Source organism: Xyrauchen texanus, chromosome 3, assembly GCF_025860055.1.
Source record: "Xyrauchen texanus isolate HMW12.3.18 chromosome 3, RBS_HiC_50CHRs, whole genome shotgun sequence".
Classification (NCBI taxonomy): domain Eukaryota; kingdom Metazoa; phylum Chordata; class Actinopteri; order Cypriniformes; family Catostomidae; genus Xyrauchen; species Xyrauchen texanus.
This window is the reverse complement of record NC_068278.1, coordinates 97,506-114,110: the sequence shown is the minus strand read 5'-3', so window position 1 is coordinate 114,110 and position 16,605 is coordinate 97,506. Positions and strand designations below refer to the sequence as shown.

The window sequence follows — 16,605 nt, the reverse complement described above, 5'->3', positions numbered from 1 at the left end:
TCCTCTACAAACGGGACTGCAAAGCTCTCGGTTTCATGCGCAACTAGCATCCTCTCTCATCCTGACAAACACGGCTGTCAACACACCAAGGAGAGGGTGGCCATCTTCAGCCAGTGGGAGCCCTTTGACGTCCATAACAGTGACACCTCAGAGACCTGTGACTGCTCAGAAGAGACCATCCTCAGCTTATGGGGGTCCACCAAATGGGGTCCCAGCCAAGTGGGCATGTGAACCACCAATGGATGTGCGCCGGGACATGGTCGCACATTTCTCGGTGAAGACAAGAGGACGCTGCAGACACTGCAAAAAAAGGAATATTCTAATACGTTCTGCAGGAAGTGCAATCTCAGTCTCAGAGGAAAGGAACTGCTTTTGGGACTACCATTGCAAGTGAACACTGGACACTGGTTCTTTGACAAATTTTTAAATCTGTTTTGTATATAACATTTTATCCAGTTTTTATATTTTTTTAATGAATTCTGATTCATAAAAATATGACTGTTGGGTGATTATTATTAATGAAATGTACTGTTATAGTGCTATGTAAGCAATCCACACTCAAAATGAACCCTTAGTTGTTGTGTATTTGTTCTGACAGTTTGATTGCAAATGCAGAAATTCTGCTCCCAATTAGGCCCAACATTTCAATATTACGTTTCCCTAAAAACGTACAAAAACTTATTTTTTTAAATAAATTCTTCATTATCTGCATCAGAGAACTCCTACAACAACATCTGACTTACAAAACTTGCATTACATTAACATTTAAAGTAATTGAAATGCATTACAGTTTTTAATACTTGCATGACTACATTGTAATGTGTAACCAACCAAAATGATATAAAACTGAAATCTTTGAGGATATTTTATTCACACAGCACATACTACAGGAGTAGATAGATTCTCAGAACAGTGCAGTACACTACTGACAATAATGAGAGAAAACTTTATTATCAGTCATGATATAAAAATAGTGTTGTTAAAAAAGTATAAATTAGACCTACTGCTAAAATGGGGGAGGGGGTCCTCAAACAAACAGAGTAATATTAACAACTGCGATGTATCCATAAATAGTTGTGATTTAAACAGTGTTCTATACTTTGAGATATTAGGAGCATGTTGCATTCTACTACTTTTCACATTTCCCAAAAGACACATGCATTACACACATTCATTCAGAAAAATAAACACAAAAGTAAAACATTCATGTAGTCCATCATATTCATAGACTGAGTTTATCAAAATATCTGAAATGTTTAGATAGAAAACAGAGGTAAGGTGTTTGAGACACTTCGCAAAGACACTTCTGCCCTCTTGTGGTTACAGAGAAATACAACAATGCACGACAGCAGCTGTTTCTATTTCTGGGCAAAATTAAAACTTTTTTTTTTTTTTTTTTTACACAAACTTTTCTGCACATGCTAGCCAGTATCAACATCTTGATTTTTGGGTACATAAAATACCTCATCAAATTACATGCGTCCTCGCTTGATTTATCTTCAGCAGAACTGTTTTTGAATTAACTATTTCTTAAGCAATTCAGGCTTTATGACTACGTTCACACAGTCAGGGTTTGGACTTGGAATTAAACCCCATTTACTAACAGCTGTGACTCAAATTGTCCTGAACACACTGTACAACAGCAGACAGGAATTTTTTCAATAGCCCTATTTTCTGACATGTTTCATAGAAAGGTTGATATTACAGCTGTGTGAACATAGACTCTATGTCTGATTCCTGCAAGCATCTCTGGCTTACTTAAACATAAATTCTTATATTGTCTGCATGCATAGCTGCATAATCACAAATATCGTCAAAGCATTAAAAGACAAATTATATAATGCTAATAACATCTTTCCATTAAAACTACAGGGTTCCCACTCTTTTCAACCAATGAATTTCCATGACTTTTCCATGACCTGAAAGCTCATTTCCATGTCCAAACATTTAGCCTTTAATTCTGAAAATGGCACCAAATCACAATCGTAAATTTGTAAAAAACAAAAAAACAAAAACACTGTTGTTTCATAAGTTAAACTGAAAACATTTCATTAATAAATTAATAATTAAAAAATAACTACAATTTGTAGTAAGTTCCCAGTGGGTAGACTGACTAACAACAGGTGAGATTTTCCAGCATGTGCAATTAAACAGATGCAGTATTCAAATATACTATATGCAGTTGTGCACAAAAGTTTGTATACATAAAAGTTTGTAAATAGTTGTCTGAGGCCCCAAATTCTTGCAGGTAGTATAGCTGCCCATTCATCTTGGCAAAATGCCTCCAGGTCACGCAAAGTCTTTGGTCGTCTTGCATGAACCACACGTTTGGGATCTCCCCAGAGTGGCTTGATGATACTAAGGTCAGGAGACTATGATAGCCAATCCAAAACCTTCAACTTTTTCCTGCTTTAACCACTGGAGGGTCAACTTGGCCTTGTGCTTAGGGTCATTGTCCTGCTGGAAATTCAGAAGAATGCAAATTGTCTGCCAGTATTTTGATAACATGCTGCATTCATCTTGCCATCAATAGTGACCCACCACCATGCTTCACAGTGGGGATGGTATTCTTTTCACTATAGGCATTGTTTCTCCTGAGGTTACCTGTAGGTTTTTCTTTGTATCCCGAACAATTCATCTGTGGCTGAAATCTTTCTTGGTCTACTTGACCTTGGCTTGGTATTAAGAGATCTCCAAATTTTCCTCTTCTTAATAAGTAATTGAACAGTACACTGACTGGCATTTTCAAGGCTTTGGATATCTTCTTCTATCCTTTTCCATCTTTATAAAAGTTCCATTACCTTGTTACACAGGTCTTTTGACGGTTCTTTTCTGCCCGCCATGGCTCAGTATCTAGCCTGCTCAATGCATCCATGTGAGAGCTAACAAACTCATTGACTATTTAAACACAGGCACTAACTGCAAGTTAAAAAGCCACCAGTGTGGGGAAATTAACTTTTTTTGCCATTTAAACCTGTGTGTGTCACCTTGTGTGTCTGTAACAAGGCCAAACATTCAAGGTTGTGTAAAACGTTTGATCAGGGCCATTTGGGTGATTTCTGTTATCATTATGATTTAAAAAGGAGCCAAACAACTATGTGATAATAAATGGCTTCATATGATCACTATCCTTAAATAAAAAATATTTTTGCATGATCAGTCATCTTTTCAAAATCAAAGCCAAAATGTCATAATTTCAGCCAGGGAATGCAAACTTTTTATATAAAAAAGGGGAAACACCAAAATTGATCTAAAAGACATTTTCACATTTTAAAGGCTGTAGGCCCAGCTGGGCAAGTTCTCCTTTGAGTTTGGTTTGAGTTTAATGTTTTTATATATAGTGTTTGCTAATGCTTGATATATGGAACAACAATTCAATGGAAAGTGTTTTTCTTACAAACAGAGAACAGTCTAACCCTAATTCAAACACTAACCTCCCTGGGCATGCTCCTCTGAGACAGTTTACCTAGAAGCCTTTAGAATGTGCTTTTGTCATTAAGGTGAATTTTGTTTATAATATTTGAAAACAGCATCTGTATAATTGCGCATACTGGCAAAATATTACCTATAGTAAGTCAGTCTATCAACTAGGAACCTCCGACATCCTCTGAAATGTGAACATGACATCTTGGCAAATTTGGGTGATTTGTTTTCCTAAAATAATAAAATACTATATTCATATAATTGGACTTACTTTAATAATCTCAACTGTAGTAAATTAGTCTATCCACTGGGAACTTACTACAACCTTTGAAATGTGAAAATACTGCACTTTTACTGTTTTTTTTTTGTTAACTTGCATGTCAAAAGCATAGTGGGTGGAATTTTCAGATGGTCCCTTGAGTATTGCTAGGCAATGAAAGTGAATCTAATCTGTCCCTTCCCGTTCACCGTAGGATCCCGATCCTTTGCCAGACATTTTTCATATCTGGCCATGCTGAGCAAGGCATTGTTAAAGGTGCACTTTCCTGGCATGCTACACTTAGCTGTAAAAGCTAATTTTATATGCTAAAGTAGGTTATGTGAAAATTAGCAAAGAAAGACAGTTCACTGAAATAAATGGGTAAATGACAATTAGCCTGAAAATGTGAATCCTAAAATGAAGTGGGAATTAGTGGAACATTGTTGTCCCTAATTGGTCAGGTATTCAAAATAACATTTTAAACTCTTCACAGTGTTTTTTTTATCCAGTGCAATGCAAGACCCCGATTAAATATTTTATGACAGAGCATAATAAATAAAAATATATGAACTACAAAATATTCCATGATTTTTCCATGACTATTCTAAGTCTGGAAATCACAATTTTTTTAATTCCCTTATATTTCCAGGTTTTCCATGACTATGGGAACCCCCAAGTAAAATACTCTTGAAAATAATGTATTTGATCATGGAAGAAAGAACTTCTGTTCATTCACTGATGTGTTTAAAAATGTTGTTCAAAGCAGGTGAAACTTCATGTGGTTGATAAATTACGCATTAATTTAATTACGTAGATTACGCGAAGTACACATTTTATGGGATAAATTCACAAATCTGTTTGAAAGAAAATGGTAATTACTCGCAATGGCAAACTACTTTTAAAAGATACTTTGGTCCTAATCTATGCAAGGTTTTCACTATTCTAATAAACTGCTAAAGATTAATGAGGAAAATGTGGATAATACAAATCCAGTGCATTAATAAATGAAGTGTTCGTTTAGATTTCTTTAACTTCTAACAATAAGAATGCGTTCACACAATAATACAATTAGCGGCTTCTGTTCAAGGTGGGTTGTACTGAAACAGTGAGAGATTTAATTTTAGCCCCTTTTAAACTGGTTCAGAACCAACATCAGTATCGTTGCACATAACTGTACCAGAAAGTTGCACAGCTTCAGAGAACAATTCCATATTCTTCTGATTCCCAATAATATTAGGTTAAAACACAAAATAAATGTTTTAACTACAGTATATTGTATTGTAGAAAGACATGATGCCAGAGCTATAACAGTGAGGGGAAAAGGCTGCTACAAAAAGGTCCAAGGCATAAAAGTCAGCTTGAGAGTACCTTGTGCTATGTGACATGTTTTTGCAATTGTTTTGTGAAAATGTAAATAAAAAGCACTAACTTAAAAATTGAGTTCTGCTGGCCATAAACTCTTGCAACTGTATAACACTGAGCTTAACACACTGAAAGCAGTTAACCGGCTACAATATCAGGGCACACCAATGACAAAACTTAGATCTATACAGTTGATCGGCCTACTGCTTAACCACAAAGAGGAATCATTGAGATTTGTGTGATTTTTGTAAAGGTGTAATTGCAAATCATGGCTTTTTCTAAATACCCAGTTTTTATCTGCGATAAAAGGTGGTTGATAATTTCAACAACTCATTCACTGAAACTCTGATGTTGTCTACAAAATGATTTAAGAGGGATGGATGAACCACATACTGTCATCAAACAGATGACACTTTTGTTTAAGTTATGGTCAACTGATATATTAAAAACAACAGTATAAATCCAGGGCAGAATGAGTTGCTCTGTAGTTAAAGCCAAATTACAAACTGAAAAGGCATTTGTCCATCAATTGTCAGTGTATTTTTCCTTTGCAAATGTTTATCATGTGCCTCATTGGTAGACACTTGCGTCAGTTTTTTTTTTTGTTTTTAGAGGGTAATGAAAAGACACTGGTCAATCTGGTTCACTGAAGTCTTGATTCAAAACAGTCTGTGATGCCATTAGCTGAAAGCCCTGAGCTGCCTCAAGCAAAATTACTCTTGAGGAAGACCAGCTTGTTCATCTCCTCTGCAGTGACCTGCTGCTTTCTCCTCATGGCTAAGGTCTGCTTGCAGATGTTCACACATTCTCCATGTACAGCTACGGCCGGTACAGCCAGCAACCACAGTGCTAACTGTGCCAGCCTGGGGTATCTGTCCACGACAGAACTCCAGTACTGCAACAGGTCACCTATGCCACTTAACAGTGGTTCACCGAGGTATTGGAACAACTCTTTTCGTACCTGTGGCTCGTCAGCCCCGCATGGCACCCTCTCTAACCCACCACAGTCCAGGCGCCCTTGCTTGGCCGCTGAGGGTCCGTCGCTATCCCTTTCATCCACAGATGTCCCTCCAGATCCACCACTTCCCGTTTCCCTCATATTAGCAGCCATGTCACACACCCGTGAGATGATGTCCTCATGTTGGTACGCTGGGACGGGCCGCAGCTTTAGCTGTGGGTCCAGGATCATTGCAACTTGATGGACACGCTCCACTTTGAAGTTCTCCTTCAGGGCCTCCAGAAAGTAGTGGCAGAGTTTGCTGCCAGCACCCACCTCACCGGCTTTGGAGGTGAAAAGTTTTTCAAGACGGAGGTAGATGGGGAGCACGTGCTGCAGGGTGGGGCTGTGTTCGACACTTAGCTCCTGTGCTGCCTGTCTTAGCGGTGCTAGCAAACATGCAAGCATGCCAAGAAGGTGCTTGTTCAGGCCCTGCAAGAGTGGCACAGTGCTCTTGGACCGGCCGTACGCTTCACAGGTGGCCTCAAAGTTGTCATGAACCTTGAGCAAAGCTTCTACGACTGGATCCCAACAGGGCGGAGCGGCTGATTCTTCTGCGGCTTTACCCTCACGGCTAAAGCTAGTCGTTGCGGCAATGTCACAGCATGTTGCCAGAAGCTCACCTAGTTCATGGAGTCCTCGCGCTTGCAGGCTGCGACGGCTAATAACAGCCTGAACTGTGGCTGTTACAGAACAACCTGCACAATGAAGGCTAACTCCGGTGCGACCACAAAATGCTAACGCAGACAAACGTGGCTCAGTCACATAGACAGTACGGATTTCTGACATGACAAACTCGGAGAGAACAATCTGGACCCAGTGATGTATCTGCTCTGGACTCTCCCTTAGAGAGGCCTCCTTGAGTCCCAACACGTAGCGTCGGAGTCGCACACCCTCTACTTGATATGCTGTTAGCAAGTAGCAGGAATCGGGTCCCAGAGTTTGTGAATGACAGGTCACAGCAATGCCTAAGGAAGAGTTAGAACCCAGGGCACAGGTCACCTTCACTTTCACCTGATTATACATACGAGGGAGTTGCTTTAGTGCTAGCGAGCTCATATCTCCCAGGGCTTCACGGATTGAGTAGGCCCCATTTCGTGCACCAGTGTCCACCAGGGTCTGAGCCAGTTTTAGGAAATCTTTACTGCTGAGAACACCCAGAAGGCCAAGGTCTACACACATAACCCTCAGTAAACGCTCAGCCACTTGTTGCCTCTCTTTTTCTGGGAGCAATCTATTCTCTGTAAAAAGAGTGACAAATAAATTAGCCTATATCATCTCTAAAAGATTAGTTAACTGACCCTTCGCCAAGCCCCACCTTAAAAACTTTACTGACTGTATTACCACAGCAACTGTTGCCGTCTGCATTTGTTCTTTCCTAATGTACGTGTGTGTGTGTGTGTGTGTGTGTGTATTTGGATAGTATGAAAATAATTCCACAGAAATTATCCAAAAATACAGTGTTACTTTGTTGCAGGGGCTTTCATAATAGTGACATAAGGATTATACAAATATATATTTTTTGTCCAAATCATTATTTTATTTATTTTTTTTACAAACAACAGTGGTCAAAATACATGTAGCACCTGCTAACTGCCAGGGCTGTTTTATGAGTGGGTTCTAGTAAATGGCAGTAAGCAATAACTTACGATAAGAGGGTACATGGCTCCTCTGTTGGGTTGGCTGTGGAGGTTTCCACATCTGTTCCTGTGTAGCTGCAGGCACTTGGCAGGGTTTCGGAGACTCATCTTTAATATGATTCTCATTATCAGCTATAAAATTATTAAAACGGAAAGTTAGGCATAAAGTACTTGCATGTATTTATTCTAGGGGACATTCTACAAAACAACTAGACTGATACACTAAGGATTATGAAAGCAGTGAAAACAATAAATTACAAATTCTAATGATTATATTGAGCAAGGTGATTTTAAAAGTGATAGAGCTCAACTGGTAGAGCATTTCGCTAGCAACACCAAGATCATGGGTTGATTCCCAGGGAACGCACAAACTGACAAAAAGGTATAGCCTGAATGCTTTGGATAAAAGCATCTGCCAAATGCAAAAATTTAGTACAAGTAAATAGGCCCACACAGAATCAGCCATTTTAATATTTTCTGTGCAGATTTAGGGGGCAAGTCTTTAATTTAAAAGATTTAAAAATAGCTTAACAGATCTGAGCTAAAAATAGCCAAAATATTTGAACAATGTATTTCAATGACTTTTCCAGTTGTTCTTGATTGCTGGATAAAAAATTATATAGAAATTGCACTCACAAAGAGCAATTTCTAACTTGAATTTCTAAGTTTCAGAACTTGAACTTCTATTTAAGAGTTGAACATAACTACAAAAATTTGTATTAACAATAGAAACTTCGAATAACTTCAGATTTTATTGATTTCAATGGCTTGGACTTTCGGGCCTGGAAATCCAATTGCAAAATTCCCTGATAGGGCTGGACAATAAATTGCAATAAAATCAAAATTGATATATATATCCTTTTGTGTTTAAAAGACAATTCAATATAATTTCATGTATACTAAATTACAAAAATCCCCATGACACCAGTGTTTTGTGGACCAAAAAGGAGATGAGTGCATTTCACCATATAATATTTGTAATGAACACATTATAAAGCTGTTGTCAACTCAACTTCTCACAGAATCTCAAAAGGATTTTGCCAAAATAAAATAATTTGTTTCACTGTTTTATGTATTCATTTGTTTGTTGTAAAAAGGTCTTTAGTTTTGATCTTTTTTTTGTGTATAAACACTTAATTACTCTTAAAAGAGTAAATATTTTGGATATTATAAATAGTATGGGCAAAACATTACAAAATTTTGGACAAAAATAATCACAATTGATTTTTATGTTTATCATATCACAGTTTAAATAACAATTACAAAATTATTCAAATTTAAACATTTTCAGATTTTTTTAGCCCTATACCCAGGTTTTCCAGGACAGTGGGTACCCTTTAATAAATGCACAATGGATATATAGAACTTGAATAAATGATTGGCATTTTGTGGAATTCTGCATGCACAGATTCAGTGCAGGCCTATGAATATGTGATGAGTAAAGATGTGAAAATTATTTACAGATCAGAAACAGCAAAAGATGGAAAAAGAAATTTGATATGCAGTGCTCACATCATGCCATCTGTCAAAACGTGCTATTTGCATTCAACCATTATCCACGTGCTGAGGCAAAAATATGATGTAAACAAAACAGAAAACGAGTCCAAATTTGGAAAAGCTAACAGCTGAAAAGGTTTTCATTTTTTGGGCACACTCACCAGCATGGGACTGCATGTGCTCCAAGAGGTTGTTGTAGAACTGAAACTGAATTCCACAGGCTCCACACGCGTAGGTTTCTGGAACACAAGGTCCAGTTTCTCTCTCAGAACACAGCAATGTTCTCATGACAAAGCTTGGAGTGCAAGCCAATGATCAACATTATATCAATACATACTTCTAACAAATTTAGGTCACCGTCAAGCATTTATGTAAAATGTTTTAACTTCACAATTCGAACCTGCATGTTTTGAAAGCCATGCAATGGAACACAGATGGGCATGAGTGAAGTCAATCACGATAGTAAAAAAGTATGACACTGCATGCAAGATTAGAAGAAAATTTAAAGGTAAAACTGATGTGTTTTTGAAGTACATACTCTGAGAGTTGGGGAGGGAACTGAAAGCCCGGCTGTTTGGGGTATCTGGAGGGCAGACAATTTATGTCAATGCACAAAACTTCTGTGCAAAACACAAAACTGTATACAGTAGGAAACAACTTCAAAATCCATATAGAAACAGTAGAATAAATAATCAAAAGCAATTAACACAGGGAGGGACAATATATTTTTTTCTGAAATAATTATTTAATAAAACCTTAAAACTCCTCCCTAGTCCACCCAGACCATTTATTGTAACTAAGCTGCAGAAATGTCTCATTCAGAAACGGTCAAGGTGTTGCTGAACTACAAGCACATTAATACAATTCATTGCATCAAAGGCATATTTTTAAATTTAAGGGCATAGCTGTGGATCACAGAGAGGGTGGAAAATGGATATGTAAACAAAATATATGTTTATTTTGCAAGACACCTTGACTAGCATTACAAAAATGGACTTAAAAAAATGCAAGAAATGGTCTTTTAAAAGAATATTGACAAAGTTATTGTAGAACAAAGTGCATGCAGAACAGTGAAAGGCCTCCTTATAGATATACGATACAAACATTTGTGATAGTTATCTCTTATAGAGTCCAAACTCTATAACATTAAAATATGCAAAACCCCAATATCCCATTCATTACCAATTTCAATGTTACTTACCACTCGAGTTCTGGGAATTGATGTCTGCACGACTAGACTGTCCTGACTGGCTAGATATTTTCCCTTCCATTTTAAGGCCATATGTTCCCTCTGCAAAATTAAAAATCAAAGCAGGTAAGATAACAGATATAAATCAAAAGGCGAGTAATAATGAAAAAATGCTAATTATTGCTCATGGCCTTCTCAATGTAACAGTTGTGACGGTACTAAAATATGACCATTCTGTTCCTTTAAAATTAATCTCGTACCATCCCTTTAATAGTGCCATCATATTCTTTTTCAAGCGGAAATGAAGCAGCATATCCTAATTGGAAGAGGAAGTGTATAAAAATGTGTTAGAGGAAATGTCCTGAGTAATTGCGGAGATACGGTGAAACCAGGAAGTCTAAACGCGGCTTCCCAAAGACTGCTGTCTCGCTGCTGAAGGTTCGGCGAAACTTTTGCAGCTCACAGTCACTCCTGGCAGAGCGTTTTCAGCGCATACGGCGGTGGGAATTGATACTTTCAAGTTCCGTTCATTGCCTTGTCTTATCTTGACTGGATTACTAAGCGCACTGCTCACCTCTCAAGTCGACACCTTGAAGGTCGCTTCTGGTCACCTGTACGCCCGCAAGCCACACACACAAATTACACGGTAGCGCACACCCATCTACACTGACATTACAGACACGCTTTCAATATAGTGCAAGGGTGAATTACATGTTTCTGTGTTGTAACAACTTTTTCTTTATTTTTTATCTCTCCTCTCTGTTGTTTTGAATCTGCTGAGTAATGCTACTGCTGCTGACTCCAAGAGCAGACTGACTTTTGAACTGATTATTTATATTGAGCTTTGCTTATGAGGACTTATTTAATTTTGTTCAATACAAAACAATTTAAACCGCAACCCTGGTGGTGAACAGTGTTCCTTTTTATTCGAAAATATTTTTATTAAGTGACAATAGGTCATTTAAAGTGTGTTTTGATTAATAATATATGACAAAAACAATATATGACAGTAGCAGTATTTAGTATCTTCTTTTTTATTTTGTTTTCGTAACTGGTGGCATGTTTTTCATTTGAGTTATCTGGGTTAAAACTGTTTATTATATTGGCAGACCTAACCTGTCTGCCTGGCACCCGAAAATAAATTTGAGTTTTCATTCTGAGTTGCAATCTGGGAGTCGGCCACCGTTACAGAATTGGCACCCAAACGGGGACTTGAACATTTACATTTGAAGATTGTGCAACAAATTGGTTTAAAGAAACTTTGTGAATGTCTTTTTTGCATTTTGTCACCTGAAAATACATTTGAGTTTTCATTCTGAGTCGCACTCTGGGAGTCGGCCACCGTTACACAGTCCACTTTCCTTCCACAAATAGGGTACAAATTGGTGTCCAATTTATGTTTTGTTTTTTCTTTCTTTCAACAAAAGATAAATTAGTAGCTAAAACAAGTGTGATTTTAGTCTGTCCCAACATGGTGGAAAGACGGTAAATATTATCATTTTGTTATCTCAATTTCAACACAAACTGCAGTGTTAACTGCATTTGTTAAGCACAACCATTCAACCCTGTTATACAAGTTATGTGATCAACAAATGTGTTTATTTAATTTATAGGAAATATAAGTTTATCAATGACTACAAATACTCGTACTCCTCTGCTTATCCTCACTGCAGGACTTAGAAATAAATGAGACAGGGAGGACAAGGATAATGAGAGTCTTCTCAGAGAACACCTCTGAAGTACAGAAAGGAGATTGCATTATCAAATTGAGACGATTTAGTAGTTGAGTATATTTACAACAGAGATGCTAATCCTGGTATATTTCCTTTTGGTTTATTGAACAATCCTCATTACTATCAATCTCTAATATAAAATGTATAAAGTTATTTATTTTTCTTAATCCATGCAAAAGCAATGCTCTAGTCAACACAAAAGGCTGGTAATAAAGTGAAAACTTACTCAATGGAGCATGAAGAGCCACATGCTCTTGATAAGGATTGAAGTATTTATACTGTTTTCCACAATACTCGCAGGTGTAACTTCCTGTTTCTTTGGGACACAAAATACAATAATTAGACAATGGCTGTATCACAGATGGATCACCACTGGGACACAAAATACAATAATTAGACAATGGCTGTATCACAGACCACTAAAAAACACAATGGTTTTGATATTCATCCACTTGAAAAAATATAATCTGTTAGTATCAGATCTCTGTTGAAGCAGCTGCAATTGCACAACAATGATCCTAAATTTACATGTTTTTTTTTTTTTTTACATAAATGTGGCAAGTTTTCTTATTTAAGAAGCAAATCAATCTTAAATCACCAGAAGAACCATCAGAACTTGCAAGGAATTTGAGAACTCTTACTTGGTCCCATTTTCTGGTAGGGTTCAGATTCCTCTTTTGGGTCCTCTACAGGTATCACATGGTCATATGGATCTGGTCAAAATGAGAAAATTGTAGGGGAATTCTCAGAGAAGGTCTGCCTTTTTAAACTAAAGCAGAGTTTAAGTCTCAATCTTATGGTTGCGGTCTTGTGACTGTTCAAGTCTACATTAATGTGAGATTGGTCAGGATGTGGGTCTCTTTAAGCTTGGGTGCTTTCGGTGGCTGAAGTCTATTTCCAGTGATCTAAAGGTGATTATCTCAACTCTTCATGGTATTTTTTTACGACTCCACATGGGATAGATATCTCAATATTTGCCATACCTCAGATGTTACAAACTTATGTAAGGAACTTATGTGAGGAACTTGTATAAGTGTCTTGTTTTTTCTTCTGAACTATTTTGGGCAGTGCCTCAAATAAACACCCATAATATCCTCTTTACACCTTAAGGTAAAAATATGTACCCTTAAGAGACAGATAAAGACACTTAAGTTACTAACACGTAATCTTTAGGAACAGACAAGGTACACATATGCACAGTGGGTGTACCTTTGATGGTACTGCCCCAGGGACGAGATGTTATATGTACCCCTAAAAGTAAATTTGCCAATTTGTTCTGACAGTGTGACTGACATTCATAACAAGAACAATGTGCTTTTTAACAAAAACCAGGAAATCAAACGTAAAAGTGGATATATTACCAGTGGAAAGATGGACATACATTGCTCACCATCAACTGCATGGAGGTCTCGGTGCTCCTGAAAACAACTGTAGTACTTGTATTTTTTCCCACATACATCACATGTATAGCGGAAAGCACCTGGATTGGAAAACAGAGACTTCAATGAACAGAAATTTGTTTTGATATTACTCAGTTTCATCATGTTTTGAGGATATGTAGTCGACCCTAATGCACAAGTATGACATTTGCCCTCTTGATTTAAGAAATTTAAGAGACATTTCCCGAATAATCTCTTAATGATTAATATATTTACTCACTATTGATTCCTAGGGATACTCCTCCTCCAGATGCAGTGCCATCCGACTCTACAGAGTAAGAAGACAACAAATTAGACATCTTTAAATTGGTGAAACCACTTAATGATTTTTTTAATACCTTTGAATCACTCCACGCCACCTAATAGTTGGTCTTAATTATATACTCAACTAAAATACAAAAAAAAAAACTACTTTTCTGGTAACACATTGTAGTTTTTATTTTTTATTATTAAAGTACCATTTATTATAAAAAACTTAACTCTAGGATGCTAGACCCACAAAACCTACACGAATGCATAAAGGAAGTCAAATCTTTACGTTTTTTTTTTCTAAGAAAAAGGTACTCTCTTTATATCTTTATTTTAATAATTTAAGAATTAGATCATTCACAAATGTTTTAATGTTTATTTTATCACTATTAATGAACATTCCCAGTAAAAAAAACAAAAAAGTGAAACAATTCAGAATTTAAATTAATTGCACCTTTTCGTGAACCTAGAGCTTTCAATATAAACCCATTCAAAACATCTAATAGTGCAGGTAGCCTACTCCACTGGAATGTTTTAAACCTCATCTGATTCTCATAACACCAAAAACACAATACTACTCCACAAATTATGTTCATCTCCTGTGTGACTTAACCCAATCGCTTTCGAAACAGCTATTGTTTGTTATTTTACTGTAAATTCACTTGATCTGATACATAATTCTAAAGGAGCTGAAATTAATAAGTATACCTAGTGGTATTTTATTATTAAAAAATTAAACATACTGTACATTTGTTTAATAGTTACATTTTAAAATAAATAACACCAATTTAATAATGAAGCTTAAATTTCTTCATAAAGTCTAAATGTTTAAAAGGATGTATTCATTATTAACTACTGAAAGTAGTTAATAATGAAGCAAAATCATGCATAAATATTTTCATTAGCATTGTGATGGTAACAGTGGCTCCTCTGGCTTTAATTGACGTTCACAAATCAGAATTTTATATATCCATCGAATGTCAAGAAATAAAAAAATTCTTATTGGAAAAATTTATCAAAACTCCCATGGTGAGTCAGAAATCCATAGGAAATAAGTAAGGGTAATTTACAAAGACATTTTTCTTAACCTATGACCAATAAATATTACAATAATATTGGTTAGGCTCACAAACAAGATTAAGGATTACATGGAATATTGAGAAGGGAAAAAAAGCTAAAAAGAATGAATTTGAACAAATATTTCACCCTAACAGGTCAATTTGACCCCTTTATGCATTTTAGGTTTAGCATATCTAAATGCAGCAAAAAAATTTTTTTACATTGAGTAAACTCTGGTTCTCAATTTCCTACAGCTAAAACAACCATACCAATCAAAACCCGTAGGCCAAGAACAGAACCAGACCTGTGTGAGCTCGGACATGTGTCTGAAAGCAGTTGTAGTATTTGTACTTTTTTCCACATATTCCACAAACATAAGAGCCTGTGGGAGAGAAAACACTGTTAGACTATATTAGATGAAGATAGTAGGGCTGGGCGATAAAATTACATCAATATTTATCGCAATAAAAAAACTAATTGATATCGACGATAAGCTTTTGAGTAATTTTCAATATTTTGCCTGTGTTCTACATCTAGACTTGTGTGTTGCTATAAACGCTAGCAGTTTGTCTTTCTTGTCGTAGGTATCCACTGGTGCGTAGTGAGCGAATGTGAGCGAGCGCTTTCAATTCCTTCCTATGGAAGCCGAGCGGCAAGCTCGCGAGGTGGATTGTAAAATTGACATCAGCGCGGGGCAAGCGGTTCCCTAGTGTTAGGAGTGGCTTTGTGCGTATTTCTTCCGCTTCAGTGGAAACGCCGCCTCAGACTGTATGAAGTTGCTATTGCCCCCGCTACGCAGGTCACTACGTTCCGGATCCCAGATTGATTCCATCTTAACTGCAAGACATCATGAGGACGGTTACACCCTCTCATCATCTCTAGTGAGCAGCGCGACAAAACAAAAGTGCCGGTTACGTCATATCTGATCTTTCTGCGCTGTATTCTTGAATATTTTTCTGTAGCACTGAAACACGCTTCACTGATGCCCTGTCCCCTTCCTCTTTTCCCCACATGTGCGTAAACACGTGAGTGCCTTCTAGAGCATAACGTTTTTTCTTTTTAAATTTAGTTTCATTAATCAGCATGTTCCAAGTCTTTAATAATAAACAAAAAGAATTCTGTTTTAATTTTGTGAAATTATTCAGATTTCATCATCTCTGACAAGGATGAAAGACAAAACAATTACTAGTTTGTAGCCTAGTCTTTTTCACTTTAATGAAAAAAGAAAAATGGTCCATTCAGACTTTTACAATTTAAATAGTTTCTCTCTGGAGAGACCCCTGAACCCCCATACAGTATTATTCCTCAGGTCACAAGGGCTTCTATGCCCCCATACTTGGATATCTGTATGTAAAGAAATATGAAAATAATTTTAAGGTAAAAAAAAAAATATATATATATATATATATATATATATATATATATATATATATATATATATATATATATTTATTATGATGCAAAATGAACAGATCATCTTATAACATTCATATTCAACTGCACTCAATTGATAAATATTGCAATATTTTCATAGAAGATCGCTCAGACACCACTGCATTGGCTGTGTCTGGGCCCCCAACGCAGTTTTGTAAAGACTATTTAGACAGTTTAGGATTTTGTTTTCTCTAGTTTTCGAAATTCCAAAAATTTTGCAATGTGCAAATGTAATTGAATATAGTGATAAATATTGATATCGAATTATATGAAAAAGAATATTGTGCTAATATTTTTTGCCATATCACCCAGCCCTAGAAGATA

General features: G+C 36.6%; 1 protein-coding gene across 2 annotated transcripts in view; it reads right to left on the bottom strand.

Annotated features, from left to right (window-relative positions):
• Positions 1-873: 873 nt before the first annotated feature.
• Positions 874-16,605, bottom strand: part of LOC127620639 (zinc finger protein 618-like) — a 90,831-nt gene continuing 75,099 nt past the window's right edge. Inside the window, exons 4-13 of one of the 2 annotated variants that reach the window (XM_052093851.1) lie at positions 15,152-15,229; positions 13,760-13,807; positions 13,491-13,580; positions 12,742-12,813; positions 12,327-12,416; positions 10,380-10,469; positions 9,717-9,761; positions 9,340-9,417; positions 7,691-7,813; positions 874-7,282 (exon numbers count right to left, since the gene is read on the bottom strand). In XM_052093851.1, the coding sequence (XP_051949811.1) occupies positions 5,748-7,282; positions 7,691-7,813; positions 9,340-9,417; positions 9,717-9,761; positions 10,380-10,469; positions 12,327-12,416; positions 12,742-12,813; positions 13,491-13,580; positions 13,760-13,807; positions 15,152-15,229 (2,249 nt within the window). In that variant the 3' untranslated portion in view covers positions 874-5,747. Of the gene's footprint in view, positions 7,283-7,690; positions 7,814-9,339; positions 9,418-9,716; positions 9,762-10,379; positions 10,470-12,326; positions 12,417-12,741; positions 12,814-13,481; positions 13,581-13,759; positions 13,808-15,151; positions 15,230-16,605 lie in introns of both variants that reach the window. The other variant, XM_052093844.1, reaches the window with a different exon arrangement.